The following is a 25,199-nucleotide window of genomic DNA, read 5'->3' on the forward strand; positions in this document are numbered from 1 at the left end:
TAACCCTTATTTAACATTTTGTCATTGTTTTTAGGATTGTATTCAAATTACAATAACTTTTTTTGGTGGAAGAAACGATATTTTTTTTCTGAAGATCTACCAAAACAAAAAACAAACTTGCTGCCAATGGCTTAGCAGAGTAGAAAGCCTCGTCTTTCTTACATGGAGCTGCTGGTGGATTCACACTGCTCCTCCAATGGGTCGCTGCTCAGTGGGTGTCACTACACAACAGGGCTCCTGGAAGATATACTTTGATAGTTAAATTTTGGGAACTGTATCACAAATCATACTTGTGAAGGAATTATTTTTGTTTTGATTTCAAGCTAACATATTAAGAAGATGGAAGATACCCAAACAATCATATCACGTGTTTCTTTTGCTGTATTTCATGATGCTAAAAAAAAGAAATAACAAGCAAATTGAGGAATTATGTCTCATTGTTTTGATCATTTCAAATCTGACTATTTGCAAATATGTGCTCTTTGTTGGATTCCATTTAAGGATGTTGTTATCCGAGAAAGAAAATCATTTTAGTCATTGTAAAAAATAAATAACAGCTTGGATGTGGGAAGGGTTTATAAAAGCATTATATCCAATATATTTCTAAACTCCATAAAATACTAAACACTTTGCCATTGAGCCCATTCTGACTCATAGAGATGCCATCTGGCAGGGTAAACTGCTCCGGAGGTTTCCAGAACTTTTAATTCTTTATAGGAGTAGACAGCCTCATTTTATTCCCAAAGTGCTGTTGGTAGATTTGAACAGCTGACCTTGTCCATAGCAGTTCAATGCATCACTCTCATTTAAGAAAGATTAATAGTTCATATAATTTTAATATTTTTGTCTCCTAACTCTTATCCCTTATGTTTTCATGATTTTTAATATAAAATATCAAGGATGGTATCAATCACATAATGAATAAACTTTGAAACTATACTCACTGTATCTACTTTAATATTTAACATAGCAAATACCTTAAATGTGTACATGACATAAAATCTAGGTGGCAACGCTTGGGGGTATTTGTGAGAATAAAGACATGACTACTGATTTTTTATTAGTTAGAAAAGATAAGCTGTATCTAATAAGAGAATGACCTAAATAAAATAAATATGATGCTGAGGGGAGGAACCAACAATGGTGCATCTAGAGTGATAAACATAATGTGCTCTTAGGCGATACAGAGACCTGGGGGAAACTTAAGTGCATATTTCTAAGTGGGAGGAAACAAAACAGTCTTAAAAGATGGCTTGCTAGCTGACTCCAGTTGTAGGACATGGTGGGAAAAGCAATACGAGTTTGGTTTCAGTCCTCAGTGCACCACCCCCTTCATGCTTGCTGACGTGCTGGATTTTATTATTGATACCAGGCTATACGTGAGGACCTCACCGTCCAGTATTATTTCTGGTATGATCTTTAAGGTCATTAACTAATTTTCAGAAGTAGCTTGTGACCTTTTATCGTTATATGGCTTTGTTAGGATCAAACAGTACGGTGAACCCTAGTGTAAATCGCCATGAAGTGGACGTCAACGCGTGGCTACTCCAGGCATAACCGTGCTCCATAAGATTTTCAATGGTTCATTGTTCTGAAGTAGGCCTCGAAACCTTTCTTCTGCCTTGCCCCCGGAAAATCTCACCTTCCACTTAGAACTAAGCACGGGAACCATTGCACGGGAACCACCAATGGGATCCTTGAAGAAAACAGGGACAAAGAGAAATCCAATGACTATATGATTCATATCAACTGCTAGGTGATCATGAGGGATGGTTTAATGACATGATAAAAAGAAGAACGAAAAACAAGCCATTGCCCTTCAATCAATTCCGACTCATAGTGACCTCACAGAGAGGTTAGATTTTATATGTTTTTAAAGAAGACATTTCAATCTCCGGATTGAAATTGTTGTCGGTGGTAGTCAGTCTGTTCTGCCCCCTTGGCAGCTATGTCCAAGAGAAGGACACGTGGTCCAATAGGCCGCTGTCCTCGCAGTCAGGGTGATGTTTGAACCCATTCTTGCGGCCACTGTGCTAATCCTCCTCATAGATGGCCTTCCTCTTCCGACTTTAGCCAGCACGTTTTCCTTCTCCAGGGACTGGTCTCTCCTGACAACATATCCACAGTGTGTGAGCTGAAGTGCTTCCACCCTTGCCTCTCAGGAACATTACGGCTGTTCTTTTTCCAAGACAGATTTGTCTATTCTTTTGACACTCCATATCACTTTCCACATTCTTCACCAATACAGTCCTCTAAACGCATCATTTTTAGTCATTCTTCCTTTTTCATTGTCCAACTCCCCCACGCATAGGAAGCAATCGAAAACACCAAGGTTTAGGTAAGGTGTGCGTTAATCCTCAGAATAACACACTTGCTCTTCAATATTTTAAAGAGATCTTGGGCAGCACATTTGCCCAATGCAGCGAGAGGCTTGATTTCCTGGTTGCTGATGAAAGTGGTACATTCCAAATCTGACGGCAACATAACATTACAAGTAGCTTTTTCTAGTCTCCCCTGTCTAAGGGTTAGGGCAGTTTCTGTGTAGCTCACAAATTGCCGGTACTCCTATGCTTTTCCTTAAAGGCTTGGTCTGTGTGACTTCAGAGAAGATTTCAAATCTACACTGGTATTTTTTGAATAAATTCTTTTTTAATGATGCCTAATGATTTTTTAACGACAATTTAAGAAATGAGATTTAAACCAGCCTCTTTCGTTCACCTTGACAGTTGCTTACTGTAAGCAAAGACTCTTGCAAAGAAACACATTTCTTCAGATGAATCACACTGCGAAGAACACACAACCTAGCACTCTAGCCACTAAATAGGCCCTGTTTTAGGAGCCATACTTTTTGTTTTAAGGTCATAGGCTTTATTCTTAATTTGTACCCGTTAGATTTGAAAATATCAATAAGAATCTCAATACAAATTAGAGCAATCGAGGAAAACCAAGTCCAGCTTTCATGGAAATTTACGATGATAAAATAGTTGGGTAGTTCTTAGCTACTCAGTCATCTTTGGTTCAGTAGTAGGCCGTCTGCATTGATCACTGTTTTCTTCATACAACTTGACTTGTTCTTGACAGCCACACCAGCAAGTGTAGTCAAGTGCTCATTTCAGCTTTACTCTCATAACAGTATAAAGCGCAAGTTCATTATCTTAATAGAAGTTTGTCAGAGAATTGCTGCATTGCTTTTAGAAACAAGGAGACATACGTTAAATCTATTTCTTTTATGTTTTGCAAAAATCTAATTATGTTTCTCTCCTTCATAATTCAAAAGGGATTCCATGCCAGTACCCCAAAGTAAGTTTTTATTTAATTATTTTTCTGAGGGACCAGTGAGACTCACTGATATTTTAAATTTTGTAAAAGTTTTATATGAAGAGTCGTTCGATCTCTTTTTGCGTGTACTTGAACAAATAATTTTGGACCACTTGTTATTAATCTAGTACAGTATTCCACTAATGAGTGTTTATCACTACCACTAAGTCTTCATAGGGAAAGTCACATGTAATGCTACCTCTCTGTAAATCCTGTGTTCTTTCCTTTGCCTGGCTCCCTGGAGCCCGGGGCGTACGGTGGGGTGTGCTTTGGGCAGTGGTTCATTCCCACCAGTTGTTAATGAGGAGAAAGATGCTGCTTTCCGATCCTGTACAGATTTACAACCACAGAAAACTCAAGGGGGCAATTCTGTTCCATCCTCTAGGATGCCCATGAGTTGGAATCAACTCCGTAGGTGTAAGCAAAACTCAATCAAGAGTGACTGGAAAAAGCAGGTGTACTCTGATTGGCTGTGCACTCTCAAGCTAAGCCCATTCCAAAATGTGCTTATTTCCAATAGATTATAGCCGCAAGGAACCTGTGGCCATTGAACACTTACATATTATGAAACCCCAGAAAAATCATTATAATTACGATACATTGTGCAGTCAGCCTGACCATCAACAAGAACAGTAGTAACAAAATCTCAAGGATTTATGTCAGCAAATATCTATTTTTAGCTCAGGTTACAGGAAGGGCTTCTCGGCTGGTTTTCTCTTACAAGGGCACTCTCACACAGGGCAGCAAAGGGCCTTTGAAAGACACCTACAAGGACATGCCAGACACGTCATTGCTGGGGTAAGCACAGGATTTCTAATGTAAGGTCAGCGGTTCCAACCCACCTGCTGCTCACCTGGAGACAGATGAAGCTCTCTGCTCCTGTACAGGTGCACAGCCTCCACCACCCTATTATGGGGTCCCTATGAGTCAGAATTAGGGTATGGTATATGTTGCATACCCTATATGTATTTATGTATATATATATGGGTGTATGTATACACACACTTGTATATACTAGAGAAAGAGAGAAGATTCATTTTGAAGAATTGGCTCATGAAATTGTGGAGTTGACAAGTCTAAAATAGATTGTTCAGGTGATAGTTTGGACATTTCAGCAGCGATTGTTTAAGTCGGGGGTGAAGGAGTAGAATTCTTGGAGACGGTTTAGTTACTGTGTGGCGGCAGAATTCCTTTGTTGTTGGGTTTTTTTTGATCGCCACATCATCACCTGTTAGGATGGGGCCCACCCCCACTATGGAGGGCCATTGGCTCTAAAGGCTCTTCCCGTAGAATTACTTCATAGCAACATCTAGACTGGGGTTTGACAACACAAGCGTACACCACAGGTCAGCAGAGTGGGCACATGACAATCACCATCACAGCGAGAGAAACCTGCTTCAAGGAAGACATATGCTTTCCCCAAAACTACAGAAAAGTCTGGCCAGGGCAGGAGGAAACTGAATTTGGACAAATGATAGCATTGACTAGTCAGCATTCCCATGCAAAAGGGCCCTACTGGTGCAGTGGGTTAAGTGTTGGGTTGCTAACTGCAAAGCCATTGATGGAAGCCCACCAGGCTTACAGGGAGTGAGATGAGACAGTCTACTTCTAGAAAGATCTTCAGTCTAGACAACCCTAAGCCACTGTCTGTCCTGTAGAGTGGCTATGAGGCACAGACTCGATGGACGTGGCGGTTTTAAACTTGCTAAATGTCTGTTACACCTGACTCTGCTACGATGTTCTCTGGCACCTCCGTTAGAAAGCTATTCAGAGTTCTTCTTTGGAAGTGCTTTCTTCAAAACGAAGCCAACTTTACAAAGTAATGAAACTCTAACCAACTATTTAAAGACACAAAAAGTATGTGAGAATATCAGTTGTGAAGCAGATAGTTGAAAACCTCTTCATACACATTTGTAAATCACCCCTGTATAAGAGTGGCAGGACACTTTCATATTATCCCCCCTAAGGAACTTGTACTCTTGTGCAAAATTCTGCCAACTGACTAAATTGACTATAAAAAGTATCTCTTTTCCCTCGCTCATTTTAAAGAAATACTTTATGGCTTAATCCTTTAAAATCGAACTAAATCTCCATTTGGCAGCAGCCTTTATGCTGTTTGCAGCATCACCTGCCCCTAAGATACTGATGAGCAAGTATTTCAAGCATGCATTTCAATGTTTTTATTATTATTGCAATCGGCATTCTACTTTTTGTCTCGGTAAAATGCTATTATTTTACAAGTTCATTGCTAACTTTTACCTGGGAATATATTCTGCCTCACTGTGAAGGAAAAATAAATTTAAAGTAATTGCTTTTAAAGGTTTATTGTTTTTCGGACTGCTGCAGCTAAATAGAATGCAAAGCACTTGTTAATGTTTCTTGGCTAAGCGCTTGCAGGTAGATGTTGATATAAACTCAGACTTATTTTCTTCCTCCCCAGTTTCATAGTACTTGAAGTTAATCAAGAAAATAATTCATGGGTAGTGAAATTTTTGAAAATAGTTTCACAAAAATAGAGATTTAAAAACACCATGTGATTTTCATTTACTTTACCTGTCCCTTTATTTCATAAGGTGAGATTTATAGGAACATGATGTACTATTTAGAGTCCATTTAAAATTGCAAACTTATTTCATGTTTTCCAAAAGTACTTTGCATACAGTTTGAGTGTAGCATAGAAACTTCTTGAGCCTTGCCTTATGTGATTTAAAAATAGACATGCTGTAGTGCAGAATACCCCAGGATCCCATTGTTCTTACATAGAATGTGGTATTTAGGTATTAGGATGTAGATTTTGAGAAATTTCTTATATAGCTATATATTCTTTTGGTAGAAAGGAAAAGGAAACATCTTGCTCAAACCAAAGAGAGCTTTCTGCCCGTATCAGCCTGTACACAGTATTGACTTACATCATTGGGTTGGTTTCAGTTCACTCTGTGGTACACAGGGTCAGTATGCGTAGTACTGATGTGATAGTCCCTGACCCAGCAGCGTGTCGTCAGTATGGGTGCAAACACGTAATGTGCTAGACCATTAAACAGAGAGTGGGAGATTCAAGCTCACCCAGGGCCTAGGAAGACAGCCCTGGTGATCGACATCTGATATAATATCTCCTAGAAAGCCTATATAAGGTATCCTTCTAGCCTGCCACTCCTGGTGTGAACCAGGGGCCCAGATTGAACTGCAGTAGGGACATGACAGGAGGCTTTCACATGAAAGGTTAAATGTATCTTAAATGCTGTAGACCAGTGGTTCTCAACCTGTGGGTCACGGCCCTTTTGGGGGTTGAATGACCCTTTCACAGGGGTTGCCGAATTCATAACAGTAGCAAAATTTCAGTTATGAAGTGGCAACGAAAATAATTTGATGGTTGGGGCTCACTACAACACGAGGAACTGTATTGAACGGGTCACGGCTTGAGAAAGGTTGAGAACCACTGCTATAGACGTTCACTGGATTCATGTCACCAAAACAACTATGCAACCAATTATTAAAAAATTACCTTAATTAGTCTATATTTAGTAAATATCACTACTGCTCATAGTGCTCCGTGCCAACCTCACTTCTGAATGTGCACAACTCATATATCAGTCCTTCAGGCAGTTATTAAGTATTTCCCTTATTCCTTAGGATCAAAGAGAACTGATAGCTTTGACTTAACAACTGTTAGCCATCGAGTCAGTGCTAACTCGGCAGCCCCATAGGGCAAGGCCAAACTGCCTCTTTGAACTTCCCAGAATGTAGCCTTGTGCAGAGTCAAAAGAGCATTCATTCTCTCCTGTTTTATCGGCTCGACGTAGATTTAACAATTTGCTGTCAAATGACTGTTCTGTATTTTAAAAAGATATTTTATTTTATTACTACTATTCTTCTAGATGATGTTAAGTGAAGTTTTACAGAGCGGATGATCAGTTTTACAGTCAACAATTCATACGCATTTTGTGTCAACTCCTTGATTGTAAGCTCCTCAGGGTACCAGCCCTCATCCTAGCTCCTCTCCGTGTTACCTGTTTCGGTTCTTCCTCATTTCCTAAACCTCTGAACTTTGCCCTTCAGTAAATGCTGCCCCTTTGGCCTAAATGGTTCATCATTCAAGTGCAGAAATGAGTTCAGTCTCCTGAAAGGCTTGGGGCCCCACCTCTGCCCAGGGAGCCCGGCCTCTTTTATGATTTTGAGTTTTGTTCCAAGTTTTCTCCCTCTCTATCCAGGACCTGCTAACGCCATCATTTTCATAGCAGTTGTAGTGGTACTTGGGCTGTTTGGTATGTTTTATTCTATAGTTTGGGAAATTTATTAGAACATTTTATCAGTTAAATAATTCACTAGTTAAAGTTTATATTTAGAAGATGTTTATTTAAAATTAAAACGAACAACTCTGATTTTACCTTATTAACTTTTATTTACTTTGGTGCTCCGGTGGTGCTCTTGAGTACTTGTTGGACTGCTAACCACAAGGTCGACAGTTCAAATCCATCAGTCAATCCATGGGAGACATTGAGGCGACCTTTTCCTGGAAAGTCTTGGAAACCCCATATAGGGTTGCTATGATATGGTATTAACTCTCTTTCTCTCTCTCTCTCTCTCTCTCTCTCTCTCTCTCTCTCTCTCTCTCTCTCTCTCTCACACACACACACACACACACACACATTGTACACAATCTCAGAGTGCATCAGTGTAATGTCTCAGTCAAAGAGTGTTTTGAAGGCATAATAAAAACTTAGACTACAAACTAAGACGGCGTGGTTATAGTTCTGCTAAAAATAAATGCAACTATGATTTTTTAAAATTTGACATGAAATTGGTTAACACTTGACATTAAATGAGACTATAGCAATTTTATCTTTGTGGCTATAAAATTTAGCTGTGGAAGTGGACACAAATTTGGCATTCCTTCCTTTAGCCAAGCATTCCTGTGAAAGTGGCTGTTAGGCACATTCAGGACATCCGCGAAATAGTCTTCAAATCCAGTGTAACGTGTTGTGTGAATATTGAAATAGAGAAAATCCTAGACTCAATTCCAAGTGTCTGCCACAGGCATATCTTGACTTTTTTTTCTTTCACTGAATTCAGAGTGATATCTTAAAATACCACAAAACTTCTTTCTCAGTTTCTCGCAACACAGAACCCATAAGGTGTGTGAGAAATATTTCCAATGAGCCCAATAAAGGTATAGAAAGCTCCTATGCTGAGGGGAACCTATCCTGTAGGAGGGAACATATTATCCTCTGTCCTCTGCTACTCAAACAGGGAGGATTGGGAGAGACAATAGAATCCTTTGCTACGGAAGCTTTGTACTTGGGGATATAAAAAAAGCTAAATATTAAAAAGAAAAAATCAGGCTAAATGTTAAAATATTCTTTAACTGTACGGCTCTTTCAACTTGAAACAAAAGGTGGTAGTGTGTTACATAATTAGCAGTCCGCATATCTGTGTTCATATTTTATATGATGAAAATACTTGCTAGAACATTTATGTTTCACTAGATTTAAAAAATTGACAGTATCCTTGCTGTAAAAAAGTATTTCTTTGCAATTGCCGTTTCCCCGGTCATCCAGGTCTTTAGAGACAGAGTTAGCTCCTAAGCCTTTCAATTTGTGGTCGACAAATAGCAGTTATAAATTCCAGTCAATGATGTCTGCATGTTATGCTACTAATAAGGGCAATTTAGGATCTATTTCTAGTTATTTATTTTTAGTTGAACCAAAAGACTCTAAAATAAAATTAGCGTCCCCCATTCACAATTTAACTTTTGTCTGCTATTTTCAGGGCACGAGATGGTAATTTGATCGTGGTATTTGATAAAGCATTTGCTTTAACATCACAGAATCAATCTCTGGATGGTCACGCTACTGGCTGTAATGTTTTTCTAGCTTTATAAAGGTCGCTGACACATATTTATGAACATTTAAGAAAACACGATAAATAGGGAAGTAGAGACAGTATGTAATCTCACTCATATGAAAGAGATAAAAAACCCACTATGCTTATCTTGATACAATGTGATCATAGCAGAGTCTAACCTGGTCTAGCACATAAAAATGGTTGGGATATGTTTCTTTATCATGTTTCTACTTTAGCTTTCTAGAAATACATTCTTTTAATAATCACTAGATTTTAATGGGTGGCACTGGGTGACAAAAAGAGTCGAGCAATCAGCTGCTAAACCAAAGCATGGCAGTGGAAATCCACCACCCAGAGGAGGGCCTCGGGGTCTGCTTTCAAAAGCTCCCGGCCTTGAAACCTCGAGGGAGTGCAGGTCTGCTTGGTAACACAGGGGCCACCGTGAGCTGGAACGGATTTGATAGCAACTGGCTGTCTCTCAGCCTAGGATACCCCGTGATTTATCTACTCCAACACAAATATATGGACAGTGAGGCTTTATTATTATGCATCGTTTCTATAGTTATTTCCTCAAGCTTAATGCTTATACTTGTCCACTTGAAATTTTGAAATGTGGGTCTTCTGTGTATCAAATTTTGATACTTAGGCCCACATGGTCTTCCAGAGATACAGAGTAGATACTCTCTTCCACTTTAACATATATATATATATATATGTATATATGTAATTCGGAATTAATATATATATATTACTTGGAATTAACATATATATATATATATATATATATATATATATATAATATCATTCCGTAGTTCAATCCCATCAAGCAGTATTGTACAATTGCTAACACAATCACTTTCCAAACATTATTTTCCTTCCTGGACGCCTTGACCTTGGCTACCTTTTTACACCCCACCACCCTCCTGCCCTCCCTATTGGACTCTCCCAGAAAATCTTTCTATTTGCTGACTCTTTTTTACTTTTTCCAGTACATTAGACATCAGATAATATTTCAGTCTTGATATGACCTCCCTATCTACTATTGAAATTTTAACGATTAGATGTTCATTAATTAATTATCTGTGTTGTTTTCCTATTTGTATTCCTTTGCCATATTAATATTGGATTCTGTATTGTTAACTTTCTACATGAAAACTGTTTAGTCTTTGGCCAAAGCTGTTTCCCATTTTGACACTTAACTTTCAATGATTTTTTTAAAAGTGTTTTAAATTCTATGAAGATAATTTCCTTTCTTAATGTCATGCTTGTAAAGTTCTAGCGTGACCCTAGAATGGTCTTATTTTAATCATTTTAAATTTTAAACATGGAAATATTCAATCAAATTTTTATGCATAGATAAGAATCTAATCTTAACTTTTCAAGCAGCTAGCAAATTGTACTGACACCATTTTTGGAACAATATAGTCTTTCAGCGCAATTCAGTGCAGTGTGTTGGCACTCATATAACCATGCACACACAGGAAAGGGTCTGTGGGAATAAATTGTGTGGTTTTAGTCCAAAGGTGACTTATTTGTGTGTGTGCGCGCGTGTGCACGTGCGTGCGTGTGACGACCTAGAAGTTGAAATTAAATGAAATGATTAAAACTGCACACCGTATTATGGAAGTGTGAACGGCGTTTCCAAGTGCATGTGCCTATATTTTTGAAACCAGGTTCACAGGTGCACACATTCCGGCGTCAGTGATTTCAAGCTCCAGAGATTGGCATCGGTGTAAAAATTTATGGATTATTCTCTTTGCAACCACATCATTTTGAAGAGCTTAAGGAGAAATCCCACGCTTTCAGTTAGAGGCAGGGTGACCCTAAGGAAGCGGTAATCCAAGAGTCTTCCACTGTATGATCCTTATCAATTTGGCACCATATAAAACACTTAGCCACCGCAGAGCCCCAGCTTTTCCGGTATTTAAATGGTTATGAAGACAATGTGGATTCTGATGGTCATGGGTCAGTGTGATGATAATCTATCCCTTGGCTCATTCAATCTTTTCCTTGTAGTTGGTATTCTGGAATGCCCTCTGAATCATATTCCAGTTCAGTCCCTGTTCCTCTATGGTGGGGCCACACAGTTAACAAAATAGCTATTCTTTTATGGGGCCTATGGGGACATAAAATCTTCAATATTCAAGAAATGCTATGAGGTGTCAGAAGAGTGCTCTGGATTAAAATACAGCTCGGCGGAGTCTGAAAGGGAGAACCAGGAGTCGTTAGATGAGGCTTAGGTAGGGTAAGCCTTGGTGGCGTGTTCAGGAGCAGGTGTAGAGACCATCGCACCAGCCACTTTTCACGTATAAATATATTCAGTGTGGTGCAGAAATGTAAGTTTGGGGAATGACTTTCATAAGTCATCCTAGCGAGACACAACCTATTTATTTCCGATGGTGTAAATTTCTTGAAGCTGAAAGATATTTTATGATGAGCATTGTAGTCAGAACTAAACCTGCCCTAAACAAGCCTGGTTCAGCTATTGCTTCGTTGCACTAATAAGGTGTGGCCTTAGGAAAGAATTATCTACTCTCTTCCAGCGTCCACTGCTGTCGTCTGCAAAGTGGGCCTCATGGCAGTATCCGCATCTTGGAGTTGATGGGAAGATGAAATCATACACAGGCTAAGTCAAAACGGTTAGCATGCCGCCAGTCACATAGGTAATTTCAGTAATGAGTGGCTTTAATGATTTTTAATCCCCACCTTGACAATTGAGCTATTTTCCTTCTAATCTCATGAAAACCTATAAGACTGTGGGCTCTTCTCATACGTTACATTGATCACTTTGCTAGTGGGGCTCTTATCCTCGGGTCATCCTTTGAACTTCTGTGAATGCCTTCTTCCCTTGCCATGCACCTGACCTCACCCCATTGCTACTGAGCATCCGTCCTTCGCTGCTGCTTTACTCTCGAGTGAGGGAAGACTTGAAGGAACAAGTTGGCCATCACTTCAAAGGCCGTCTCATATAGTGGTGGTCACTGAACAAAGAGGAAACATCCTTCATCTCCAGACGCAGCCTGGGTAATTCAGGGCACGTGGAGTAATCATTACCTAGCCTATAATCTAGGGTTCCCTGGTCTCCTCCCTACATTTCTGCTTTGGCCAGTTTGACGGTGCCATTTTTTTTCTGCCTTCCATACTTATTCTTACCTTATATTAATGAGTCCAAATCATATTCCAGCTCAGGGACTGTCTTAAAATGAATGCCTTTTCTCTCATTATCAAGGTGCCCTGCGTGGCATAGTGGGTTACTTGCTGAGCTACTAACCACAAGGCAGTCATTTGAAACCAGTAACCCCTCCATGGAAGAAAGATGAGGCTTTCTACTCCCTCAAAAACATACGGACACAGAAACGCAAAGGGCAGTTCTCCTCGGTCCTGTAGAGCAGTTATGACTCAGTGGAATTGACTCAGTGGCAGTGAGTGAGTTTCCCTTTCCTATCATCATAGAACTCATCTGCTTTTTCTTGCTTTCTTTTTCATCACTTAAGATTTGGTGTCAAAATTAATGCTGTAGTCTACCAATGAGAAATTCCCTTTGAGAGGAACGGCTGTAGTTTGTTGTTCATGTCTCTGTCCTATGTGCTAGCGATCTCGCTTTGCACCCAGTGCTGACTCAGCCACACTCGTTTGTGAGGCTTACGGAAGGTGGAAGGCTCAGTACTGGGTGATGTGAGCCATCCAAAATACCCTCCCCCAGGGTGTGTGTGTGCCTCACCGTCAGATCTGAGCTAGAAATTAAAGTCTCGGAAAGTTCTCGAACACGCTGTTTGATCGAGCACCTTAGATGGAATATGGAATTGCAGCTTCCGTTTTAAGGAAGCAGGTGGCAAGGGTTGGCGTTTTGGATGTTAGATTTCATCAGGAAACAGTCTTCCTATGTGAAATGACAAGAAAACACAGACCTTTGTTCTTCGTTACGCAATGCTGCAAGGTATGCGTGCCTCACCTCGGCTTCTACATGTGTAAAAAGCAAGCGATGATAGGTCCACCTTACAGCTTCCTGACATTAAAATAGGACACAGAAAATGTTTGGAAGAATGCCTGGTACAGAGGAATAAGCCAGCTCTAAAGGTAAGCAGTATTAGCCGAAGTAGGCAACACTCTGAAGGCAAGAGCTTCAGTGGCTCAGATAACAATCGGAAGAGAAATAAATACACGGACATCACAATTAGCATAACGATCGGGGCTCTAAAGGCGGCCTTTGCACGTTCTTTCGAGGAGAAAAGCCCATGATAAAACAATGCCCAGTCAAGCTTGAAAGGCCAATTGCCAATGTCTTCTCCATCTCCGTGGTGTAGGCAGTTTATACCATTATTTCTTCTAATATCTACCATTAGTATTAAAAGGCTATTCATTAAAGAAAAACACTTTCCTAAAGTATTGAGTAGAATTCAATTAATGTAAATCATAATAACAGCAATGTTTGGCGCTTATGTAACATCTATGTCAGGTAACAAATTAAGCATGTCATTAAATCTCGGCAGGCTGGAAACAGCATACCTTTATCTGCCTTAATATGATTCTTTCATTAGTTCATCAGCCTGGAATCCTCCTGAGAATATCAAGAAGTTGTCAGGGCAGTCTCTGGATTCTGGGGCTAGTGTCTGAATCGCTGTGACTTAAGACAGCGTTTCTTGATAACTCCCCAGGTGACTGACCCGCAGTGGAGTGGAAGGTTTGGTGATGGTTTGTATACATAGGGATTTTGTTTCTAGCAGATTATTCTAATAATACAATTGCATAAACTTTCTATAGAGGCATCACACAAAGAACTTTTCAGAGGAGGGTGGAAAATACTGCACCGGAGATTGAGTCCGCCATTTGACTTCTACCTTCACCATCTCGGACAAGATACCCTCAGCTCTGACACAACAGCTTCTGCTTTACATCTTCCTGTGACGCTACATCTCCCAGGACTCACAGATTAATAGAAACAGAGCTATTATTTCTGTTTCTTTGGATTTGCATGTGCAGATGCTCTTATAAAATTGTTTTGCCTGTGAAGGGGGCGGACTTGTACTTTAGCTGAGATTTGTGATTATAGTTTTTTTGGTGCACAAAATCTAGTGTACATCCAACAGAATTTTTCTCCCTCCTCATTGGTTTGCTGCAATCTCTTTATAAAATACTTTCATCTAGCACATTAAAAACAAAGCACCATTTGAAAACTGAGATCTCAGTACAGATTATTACAGGAACATGGAGCAAAACTTAGCTGAACAAGTAGGTAATTTCCTTGCTGTGGATACAAATTCCAGTTAGCGTAATATATTGGAAGAGACTTGGGTTAGTTGCTGGTTAGATGAAAAATTCAGCCACAATTTTCTTTAGAAGTGAGGATGATGAGACTGAAGATGGTGAGACGGATTTTGGACGTGTTATCAGGGAAGACAAATCCCTGGAAGAGGCATCATGTTTCGGAAAGGTGGAAACCAAATAGACAATCAATGTTGTTGGTGTCCTCAAGTTTGTTCCCACCGTGTGACCCTGTGTGCAGTAGAAAGACACTCCACCCAGTCCTGCGCCATCCCCACGCTTGTTCCAATGCTGAGCCCAGCTTTGCAGCCCCTGTGTCAGTCGTCTTGTAGAGGGCCTTCCTCTTTTCTGATGCCCCTCTACTTTACCAAACACGATGTCTTTCTCCAGGGCCTGGTCTCTGAGAGCATGTCCAAAGTATAGGCGATGACATTTGATGTAGGTAGGTAAATAGCGATATCTTAAAGAGACTTGGCTGAAATTCAGTGCCTACCACCGGCCTTCCACATTTATCAACGTCAGAAATACGGGGATGATTTGGAGGAGTAAGATACGGCTTATTAAACTATTAGGGAGTGGTTATGTGGTATACTAAATAAGAATAAGAGTTCTAAGGAAGAAAAAAGGAACGTGGTTTGAGCAATTTTGAATGTCATTGTGGATATATGGATCTTTCTCAGCATTTCCTCCTCCTCTGCTTTTGACTAACATTGGCTGGCACACGCATCTTGAGGGGCTCTCAAAATATTGTTCTAATAACACTTCTTGGAAACATTGCCCACAGTATCAGACCAACTTATTGCAATTCTCTCCAGATACCCATCTCTTTCCCAAAATACACCATTAGCTCCTTGAAGGCATAAACGACTTATTTATGTTTTCAGCACCTTTTGTATGGCCAGGCAGATGCATGCTCAAATATAAACAAGCACTTATGTGAAAGTATAGCTTTCATGATGTTCAAACTCTGGCTCTCTGATTTTGTATCTGAGAAATGCTAGATAAGTCACTGGACTGATCTGTGTCTCAGTTACTCATCAGCTGTGCTGGCTAATTGCAAGATCCATATATGGAATCAACCAGATGCTCAGCAGGAGAAAGCTGAGGCTTTTTGATCTCGTACAGATTGACAATGCTTAAACTGTGCTCTAGGAGTTGGAATGGACTCACTGGCAATGAGGTTTGGGAGCTAGAGATGTGGTATGAGTATGAGTCAGATTACATAACAAACAGTCTTAACTCTCCCAAAACTTAAAGAAAACCATTTACAAACATTTCTCCGGATTTCAGGATTGCCCCCTTGGATGATTCTAGTAAATCATTTCAGATAATTTGGATGTGTTTTGGGTAAAATCATCTGTGGCCTGGAAGATTTCAGAGATGGAGGCAAATTGTGAGGTGACAAAAGGTTAAAATCACCTAGGTCTCTAGGCAACTGTCGCACTACTGAAATTGGCAAGTCGTAGCTGCCCTTGAAAAAGTACCACAGATGTGGAGGTAATATTGTGCTAACTTTACAGAAAGATATACCGGGTTAAATGTATATGTGTGTATTAATTGACACTTTAAATCGCACTGTGTTTTTCTTTCGCCTCACAGAATAGTCACAGAGCATAATAGATATGTACTGTTAAATCACTTAATATACTCGATAAAGCATCACTTACCATCTGTGTAGAGAATTCAGAACAAAAGAATACATGGAGACCATTGATTTGGCAAAGATTCGTCTTTAAAAAGATACTAAGTTAAATGATTCTAACAATTGAAGTGATTCTAACTAAGTTGATTCACATTCAAGATTAAAATGACTGATATATTTAATGGGCTTTAACTAGTGTTTTCAGCCTGTCCTTGGTGGACCTTCTACAAAGGGGGAGGGAGCTCATCCATGCTACCCGTGAGATTTGTGACAAAAATGAGTAGACTATCAAAGTGGGACTCTCATGATTTTAGGTTGTAATTAGTTGTTAACACTTGATTTAGAAATGCTGAAGTAACTTAGTCACAGTCCAATATATTTTAAGTCTCATTTGGAGTAATTCTTTATTCCGCATTTAGCAGCTCTAAGGGAATTCGAGATTCAGACATTTTGTCAGTTCCATTGAAACAAGTTTTATATTGTCAATTTCCTGTGCTAATTCAAGTCTGAGGCTATAATTTTTACTCAGCAGAGTAGCTAGTTTCGACTTTTTGTTTGTTTGGTTAGTGGTGGTTGCAGTTTATATATGTTCACCTTATGCATCCAGTAATTATCAACTCATAATTCTTCAGGTTAGATGATTATCTGCTTGTACTGAGCCTTCCTCTTTTTCATGGCCCTCTCTTTCACCAAGGATGCTGTGCTACTCCCAAACTGGTCTTTCCTGGCACATCCAGTGTCTTGCCATCCTTGACTCTCAGAAGTATTCTGACTGTACCTCTTTCTTTCAAGATAGATTTGTTTGGTTTTTGGTAGTCCATAGTACTTTCAATATTCTTTGCCAGCACCATCATTCATTCACATGCAACAATTGTTCTGTATTATTTATTTAGTAGAGAAGACTAGGGATTTAAAAGAAGTCTGTGACTATTTCATTTCAACATTTGATGAATTTCACTTTTATCAAATTATATCACTTGTTCTTTCTTCTTTCTAAGTTGGATTTCGATTTTCCTTGACTAAACAGAAGAAACGTGAAAAGTTGTAATCAAAGCTCCCTTTTTTTGTGATGTTAACTTGAGAAGAAAGACAACCCAGTGAGATGAATGGAAAGTAGGACTTGTATTTCCAGCTGTAAAAACGGTGTGTCTGGGTGAGTTCTTCAGTGTTGGCATAAGCATGGATTGCCGTGCTCTTTTAGGGCAGATGATTGAAAATACGGAAGGCTCTTTTCTAGTTAATGTGTAAAGCTGGCAAAAACAATTACCAAAGTCATGAATTGTGATTTCATTTATGCTGGCAAAGGCAATAACTTATTTAAATGTAGTCTTCTGCTCTGATTGGAATGAGGATAGACCTGGGTCCCTATGGCAGATAGAGAGTACACAAAGATGCCAGCTATTGAGGCGATCTATCATTATAAGAGAAACTGCTTTTCTTATAAACACTTGCTTTCTGTGAAGATTTCTACTTTTACAATCCTGATGTAGTCAGATATTCAGAGATTTAGGATACTTGATGGTCACCCCCCCCAATAAAAAAAACAAACAACAAACAAAGAAATCCAGTTGCCAGTGGATGATATGTGACCCTTCAGAAGGAGTCTTTCAGGACAGTCTATGAAGGAGCATGTGGGTGGGTTTGAACTGGCAACCTCTTTCAAACACTTAGCAGATTGTGTTACCCAGAGGCACCCATTGAGGTTCACTTCTAGGAAAACAACAGAACCTTTGTTCTCTGGGAAGATCCTAAAAGCTCTGTTGGAAGAAATTTAAATATTCAAGTATTTTTCAATTAAGTTGTCTTCCCTGGAATCTTCAACCTCTCTAAGAGTTAGTGATCAAGAGCATGATAAGGAACCTGACTATAAGGGGACTTAAGTGAAGGGATAAAGGGGAGGATTTACTAATGAATAAAAACCTTCCAACAAGTCCAGTAACTCCAAAGCGAAGTTCCCAGTACTCCGATCCTGATTTACTAGCTTGGTGGTGCCTTGGTTCAGAGTGGAGCTTCGATCTGCATAGTCTGCAGTTCCAAACCACCAGCAGCTCTGAAAAAGAAACACTGGGGTTCTACTCCTTTAACAGTTAGGGTCTCAGAAACCCACAGGGGTCACTAGGCAGTGAGTTTGGTTTGGGTTTGTCTTGTTATCCAACATTTTGCATTTATGACCATAGTTTTAAAAAATAACCATCAACCATCCAGGTAAGTTGCCCCTTAACAAAGAGCATCTGGTAGTTGTAAACTAGGTGCCAGGTGAGTCTATCCCTGGCTGGGATGTGAAAGGGTGTCCTGGGAGTGTACTGAACTACTCCTTGGGGTGTTCACTGCAAGGATAGCACTTCAAACCTGCTGACCATTCCCTGTTAGAAAGATGAAGCTTTCTTCTTCTGTAAAGAATCAGAGCCTAGGAAATCAGATCTGGCATTTCCACGAGTCACATTTGACTAGAAGATAGTGGATTTGGTGAGGCTTTGGGTTCCGTGTCCACATGACTGAGCTATGGTTCTCAGTGGTTTGCCAGTTACGTAATGATATATGTGGCAGTCATAATGATGCAGTCATTCTCCATTTGGTGATCTGATGTGGCCATCCTCCATTTCCACAAAAGCCGACTTTCACTTGAAGCTCGGACCTTGGTTTGGCTTTTAAGCATTTCAGAGGTGAGGAGCAGTGGTCATCTTGATTTGTAGACAGAAGTTTAAGGGATCTGACATGCCCTTCCAAATCTTTTCTCCATTCTTCAAACAGATAATCCCAATTCTGTGAGCGCCCCTAATTGTAAAGCCATCTCCAGGAAGGGTGTTCCTGGATGGCTTTAGGGTGTTACCACTGCCAAGAGGATTTGCATTTTAATTGAAGCCTCTAAAAGATCTTAAAGCTTCAGGACTAAAAGCAATAAATCTCTATTGTTGGAATTTGAGATGATAAAGTACATGGGTAGGAGATGTTTGTAGTAAAAGGGAGTCTGCTGGGTCTGGAGTAATCACACACAGCTTGAAGTAAAAGGATCCTATTTAGTAGCATAGATCCTACATCCTGAATGAAGGAGGGGTGGGGGCTGTTCCTGTGGCTCCCAAACAATTTCATTCTCTCAATGCTGAGCAAATACAAGTGGTAAATTTTCACAACATAAATTCTTTCATTTCCTATTCTCCGTGTCTTAGTTGAGCTCTTCCAATACCTATATTCATTCTCTCACTCTGGGTTGTAGATGTATATTTGGCATTGACTTTTGACTTAGCGTTCCAGACTTTTTGCATGCGTTTTGATCTTCATTTTATGGAATGTGTGTGGATGTGAAAGGCTCCTGAGGCTTTTTTTTTTTTGGTGTGGAAATGACTTCATAGATTGATTTGAAAATTAGTTACATGCATACAGTAAGCCACCTTCCCTAAGCTATGTTTTAAGGACACAAACACAGAGTTGATATATTTCTGCCACCCAATCTTTGGAGTGAAATAAAATAGTAGATTATTTAACTCAAGCGCAGGAAGAGCTATGAACCAGTTGTCCACTGTGGGCAATCATCGTGCATAGGAAGATTACCAGTCAGAGAACAGCTTATTAGGAAGAGCGGTTAAGGCAGGTAATGTCAGAATGCACATGGGTGGCATCGGACATTGCTTAGACAACCAAGGAGGCAGCATCTATAAAAGTAATAGAATATGAGATCAAGGCAACTCAGGAAACTGTTAAGACATTCATTAGGGTCAAATGTGGGTCATGAATTTAGGAATAAAATGATGAGACTAGAGAAGTAGGCAGGGGCTCAATATTGAAGTGCTTTTACTGTCTTGAAGCAAATGACAAACATGGGCAGATGTATGTTGTAGGGGGAAAATCCTTCTGGAGTCGATGTGGAGATTCTCTACACACTAGACTCGGGAGCAGGACATACTAGGGTGTGGAGCGTCATCTTGATTTTGCAGTGGAATATGGTTAGAGGTAGGACGCAGAAGAATTGAAAAGCCGGGACAGTGCATCAAGAAAGAAACGAAGGCTTAATCCCGAAGCCCCGGGGGAGAATGAATTGGAGCTACGGCGTCTCAGGGATGATATTTGAGTGTACATGAGTAAGAAAAGAACAGGAGAGCACTGGATTTCTGGACAATATGCCATTTCTCTGAACCAGGGGATATGAACAAGTTGTGAAAAGGGTCGTCAGATTTAGACAAACTAAATTCTAGATTTATTATGATAAAACAAGATTTCTGGTTGTTGTTAGGTGTCACAGAATCCACTTTGATGCCTGAGGACTTCATGGATGGCAGAGCAAACCCTGCCCAGTCCTGTGCCGCTGCCTTAATTGCTGCGAGGGTTGATCCCAGTGTTGCAGACAGGAATCTAGTAGATTTAGATCTTTCTGAATCTCCTGAAGAAGATCTGGACTTCCAAAGTGTAGTAAATTGTCCATTCTCAGCACCTAAGATGTAATAGTATTGGAAATCAATCAAGGAGCATTGGGACCACAAGAGGGCTATTGATATATGCCAGTTAAACAAGAGAAATTAAAAATACAAACAGAAGGTGGATGTAGTATGGAAGAACTGGAAATAGACAGAGGGAGACTGCAGAACACAGTGCAGTAGAAAATAATGTCCCCGATGGTTTGCACACAGGAAAACATGCACAAAAACAAACAAAACTCACTCTCCTCTCTGCAGTCCAAATCCTCTGGGACAGCGGTTCTCAACCTGTGGGCCGTGACCCCTTTGGGGGTCGACCCTTTCACAGGGGTCACCTAAGACCATCAGAAAACACATATTTTCGATGGTCTTAGGAACTGAGACACCGCTCCTCTATCCACCTCCAGGCTGGTCCATCCACATGTAGGTAACACCCACAGATGAGTACCCAGTGTAAAGACTGTTACCCATGCTACACCATGCTTCAAGACAAAATTTCATTTACTTGTCATTAGAAATAAATATTTCACAATATATAACTACATATTGTTTTTGTGATTAATCACCATGCTTTAATGATGTTCAATGTGTAACAATGAAAATATATCCTGCCTATCAGATATTTGCATCATGACTCATTAGCAAAATTACAGTGATGGAGTAACAACAAAAATAATTTTATGGTTGGGGGGTCAGCACACCATGAGGAAATGTATTAAAGGGTCATGACATGAGGAAGGTTGAGGACCACTGCTCTAGGATCTGCTTCTGACAATGTGGATTAAGGTCTATCTTCTACCAGCTTCTAACTCCTTTCAAGGATTTTCACACTGCTGAGTAGCTATTCTCACTGGCTGGCAGTTTCTTCCAAATAGTTTCTTCCTCATGGCTAACTCATCATTGAGAATTATCTTCTAGTGTTCTGTAGTGTGGTTGTTAGTTGCCACCCAACTGATTCCAGACTCATGGGGATCCTAGATATGCAAAGTAAAGCTTTTCAGTAGGGTTTTCAAAGTTGTGACCTTTAGGAAGCAGTTCACCAGGAATTTCTTCTGAGGCTCCTTTGAGGAGATTTGAGCCACTAAGCTTTCAGCGCTCCACCACTCATCTTTTATAAGCCAGTCACTTGAAAGCATTTCAGAAAAATACATTCATGGTACAGAGGCAGAATTTAAAAGGATAATAATACCAAGCGTGTTGATTTAGACCCTTGCTCCTGTGAAGTTCTCACTTTCATTGTCATGCAAGGATGGTGAATACTGGTCTGCCCTCCACCTTCTGCTTTCATAATCAAAAAATCAGTCTTATGCAACGGACATGTAAGGACAAGTTCTACTAAAGCCCCCAGGTGTTTTTATTTATTCTGAAGGCATATTTAAGATCGTATACTGCCAGTTTCTCAATGCTATCCCACAAAGAGTCCTAAACCTTTCCAATTTATTTTAGTATGTTAAAACTAGGGCAACCTAGTAAGATTGTTCATTTAAATAGAAGAAGGGTTAAACGATAACTTGACTTATCTTTTAAATGACAAAAAATAAAGAAATTGCAAGACCTTTTCACACATTAGATATGTATTGTCATTTATCATCTAGATATCAGGCTAGCAGTGCGAAGTAATAAAACATATCATCGAAAAATGTGCTATAGGTCTGAATCACTCTTTCATTCCACCTCCCAGCTAACTGTAGTATTAAATCAAACAAGCAGAACATTTCCTTAGGCAGCCATTGCCTTTTAATTTCCTGAAGAACCTTAAAATATCATTCATTACAAGTACTACACATATTTGGTTTTTAAAAGTCTCATAAATCAATAGCAGGCTGACTGTAATAATTATTACAAGTTAGTGCATAATTTTCGTGCTGAAGGCTGCGTGCAGAACTTTAGCATATGCAAACGAGGCAATTCAAACTGTGTATAGATATTAATATGAAGAAGCAGGTAACGAGGTGCAGGCTATGAATTATGCATCAGGAGTGGCTGATCTTCAATGAGGAAAATGAATTCAGCATGTAATCTAATTAGTGATGGAAGTCTATTACATCTAACTGCAAAAGCAACCGTCCTTGAAACAAATTTATTTACAGTCCATGTTACCACTTGAAACAACTTTGAAATGATGTGTAAGACAACAGCTTAATTGTAAAAAATTTTTTTGTTTGTTTGTTTCAGTTCTAGACCTGGAAGACCTCCGAAGAGGACTCAGAGTGTCACCTCCCCTGAGAACTCGCATATCATGCCACATTCTGTCCCTGGCCTCATGTCTCCTGGAATAATCCCTCCAACAGGTAAGAGTGTAACTTATTTAAATGGCAAGTATTAAAAATTAGCCAATGTCATAGCTTGCATATACACTTACGTTCCATGCATCAGTTACATTTTGTGCACATTACGATAAAGTCCGTGCCAACAATTTATATCACAATTTACACTGTTGCCGCTATCATTCTCGTACTGCTTTCAAGCTGTGGATGCTGAGAGGAGGTGACTTTATCAAGGTCATTTAGGTGGTAACTGTGAGTGATTTATACAAAACCAGGTCTTTTGGTTTTAAATGCATCTCACACTTCATTAGCAAGACCAAACAATTCCCCTGTAGTCAATTCTGATCCCTTGTATGCCAAGTTAGAACTGTGTGCCATTGATGTTTTCAATGAGTGTGGATTTTAGGAAGTAGATCACTGGTCAATTCTTCTTGACTCCTGTGGGTGGATTAGAACTGTTAGCTTTTCAGTTGAGAACTAAGCACTTACCGAATTGCCCCACTCAAAGCCTCCTCTTAATGTACAATATGCCAGAAAGAGATAGAAATGCTTCCAACCCATACATGTTAATTGTGTCAAATTGGAGAAGAGACCTCTTCTTGGACATGTATTCTCAATTTTCATCAATAAATTTCTGAGAGGGAAACACTTAAGAAATATTTTTAATTCCTGGAAAATTTTTAAAAATGTTTACACAAATGATCTATCCTGATCAGGTAAGCTATAAAGCATGAACAATTTTATTAATGGACTACATGTAAAAATAATTAATTTCCCACTACTTGAATGTGTTTATTTTTGTATGGACATAGGCACTTGCTTTCAAAGGTCCCATTTGTTGTTGGGAACAGCCAGACCCATGCCCAAAGTAACATAGTGGAAATGGGGCACAGCCACACATGTAAATTATCTTATATACAGTTTTTGCTCAGGAGATAGACAAATAAACACATGATCCTCATACCACGTAATGGAGACAGGAAAGATGGTATCTGTTAATGTGAGAAATGAAGTCCTTCTGAAATGAAATCTCAATGTTTTCATTCTAGAGACCGGGAGGAAGGAGGGAAGGGGAATAGAGAGAGCTACTTCCTGGGGAGCTTTCACAGAATATTCACACTGATTTCATTTGTTGAGATGGGTTGTGAAAGTACATAGAATATGGTCCTTTAAAATCAAAATGAGTCAGTAGATACCATTAAAAATTTTTTGGAGTGAAGACTCACTACCCTAAGAACCAACCAGATTCCTGATCCTGCAGAGTTAAATATTGATCTGAGCGGCTACAAAAGGAGCAAAAGTAAAATTGACACGGACTTGAAATCTTCCGTGATTTATAAATTCATGTTTTAACGTATCACTGTTTTCTTTTCTATTATAACATTTATTTTCCCGATGTGCTAATATAATCATGGGTCACCTGATTTCACAGCTCATCTTTGGTTACATATCCTTGAAGGTAAGGGCTGTTTCTAACGCACTTTTATTTCCTCGGCAATGGCTGAATAGTTTCCCCGTCCTTGTGGCCCGTGTTTCAAACACTCAGTTAAGTTGAGTTGAACCTGTGTGCTCAAGTTATACATTTAATTAGTTTAGTCCAGAGCAGCACCGAAGGTTCCTAATAGCGAATAGTTCAAATTCCTGTGGAGATTTGTCATTCATGCTGAATCTACCTGTGAAAATGGAAACAGGAAATGAAGGCATTCCCTGCAAAGCACCCAACTGTAGACGCATTCCAGTATTTCACTTATTCGTATGTTTCAAGGAAATAAATCCCACTTCCGGAAGTTTTAATCCCAATTTTGGGGATTGGCCCCCACAAGGTACTATTTTCAATATATTTACATTTTTTATTTAGCTACGTATACTACAGACTAGATAGAAGCATAATCATATATTTTGCTTTAAGGTTTATGCTTAAAAGACGAGTGTGCGAGAAGAAAGTTCTAAGACTCTTTGGTTCAGTTCGTCTCATATTAAGGAATTACGTGATGGAGATTTGGAAATGTAATCATTGTATCATTCACTGTGTTCGGTACATTTGTGTTGGTTCCACATGTTATTCATCAGCTACTCCTGTGCCAGAACCGTGTCGACATAGTAATATAGGGAAGGTCTGCTGCCGAATTCTTGGCCAACCATTGATTTTTTTAGATGTACACAATAAATACTTCATACACAGAAAATGTGAAATAAAAGCAACATCATAATCCTTAATGCAATCATGTAACATTAGGATAAATGATGTCAGAAATTAAAATGTTACGATATCTTCGATGATCATGTTTGGAAACATAGTATACCGATGCCAGGACCTACTGAACAGAGACACTGAAGATTATCACCATTGATCACACCAAATGGACATTCATGTTTGAAACAAGCTTACTGTATATGTTTCAATTTGGTGTGATTCCTTTTTAAGGCATTTTATGTGTTCTTTCTACTCTTCCATCAACC

At 39.5% G+C, this 25,199-nt stretch overlaps 1 protein-coding gene across 1 annotated transcript in view; it reads left to right on the forward strand.

The window, feature by feature from the left end:
- The window catches only part of DACH1 (dachshund family transcription factor 1), a 416,939-nt gene that overhangs the window by 167,702 nt on the left and 224,038 nt on the right, over window positions 1-25,199 (forward strand). Inside the window, exon 2 of the mRNA XM_075563567.1 lies at window positions 22,648-22,763. Coding sequence (XP_075419682.1) covers window positions 22,648-22,763 — 116 coding nt within the window. The remainder of the gene's footprint in view (window positions 1-22,647; window positions 22,764-25,199) is intronic.

The sequence above is a fragment of the Tenrec ecaudatus genome, chromosome 11, assembly GCF_050624435.1.
Source record: "Tenrec ecaudatus isolate mTenEca1 chromosome 11, mTenEca1.hap1, whole genome shotgun sequence".
Lineage (NCBI taxonomy): Eukaryota > Metazoa > Chordata > Mammalia > Afrosoricida > Tenrecidae > Tenrec > Tenrec ecaudatus.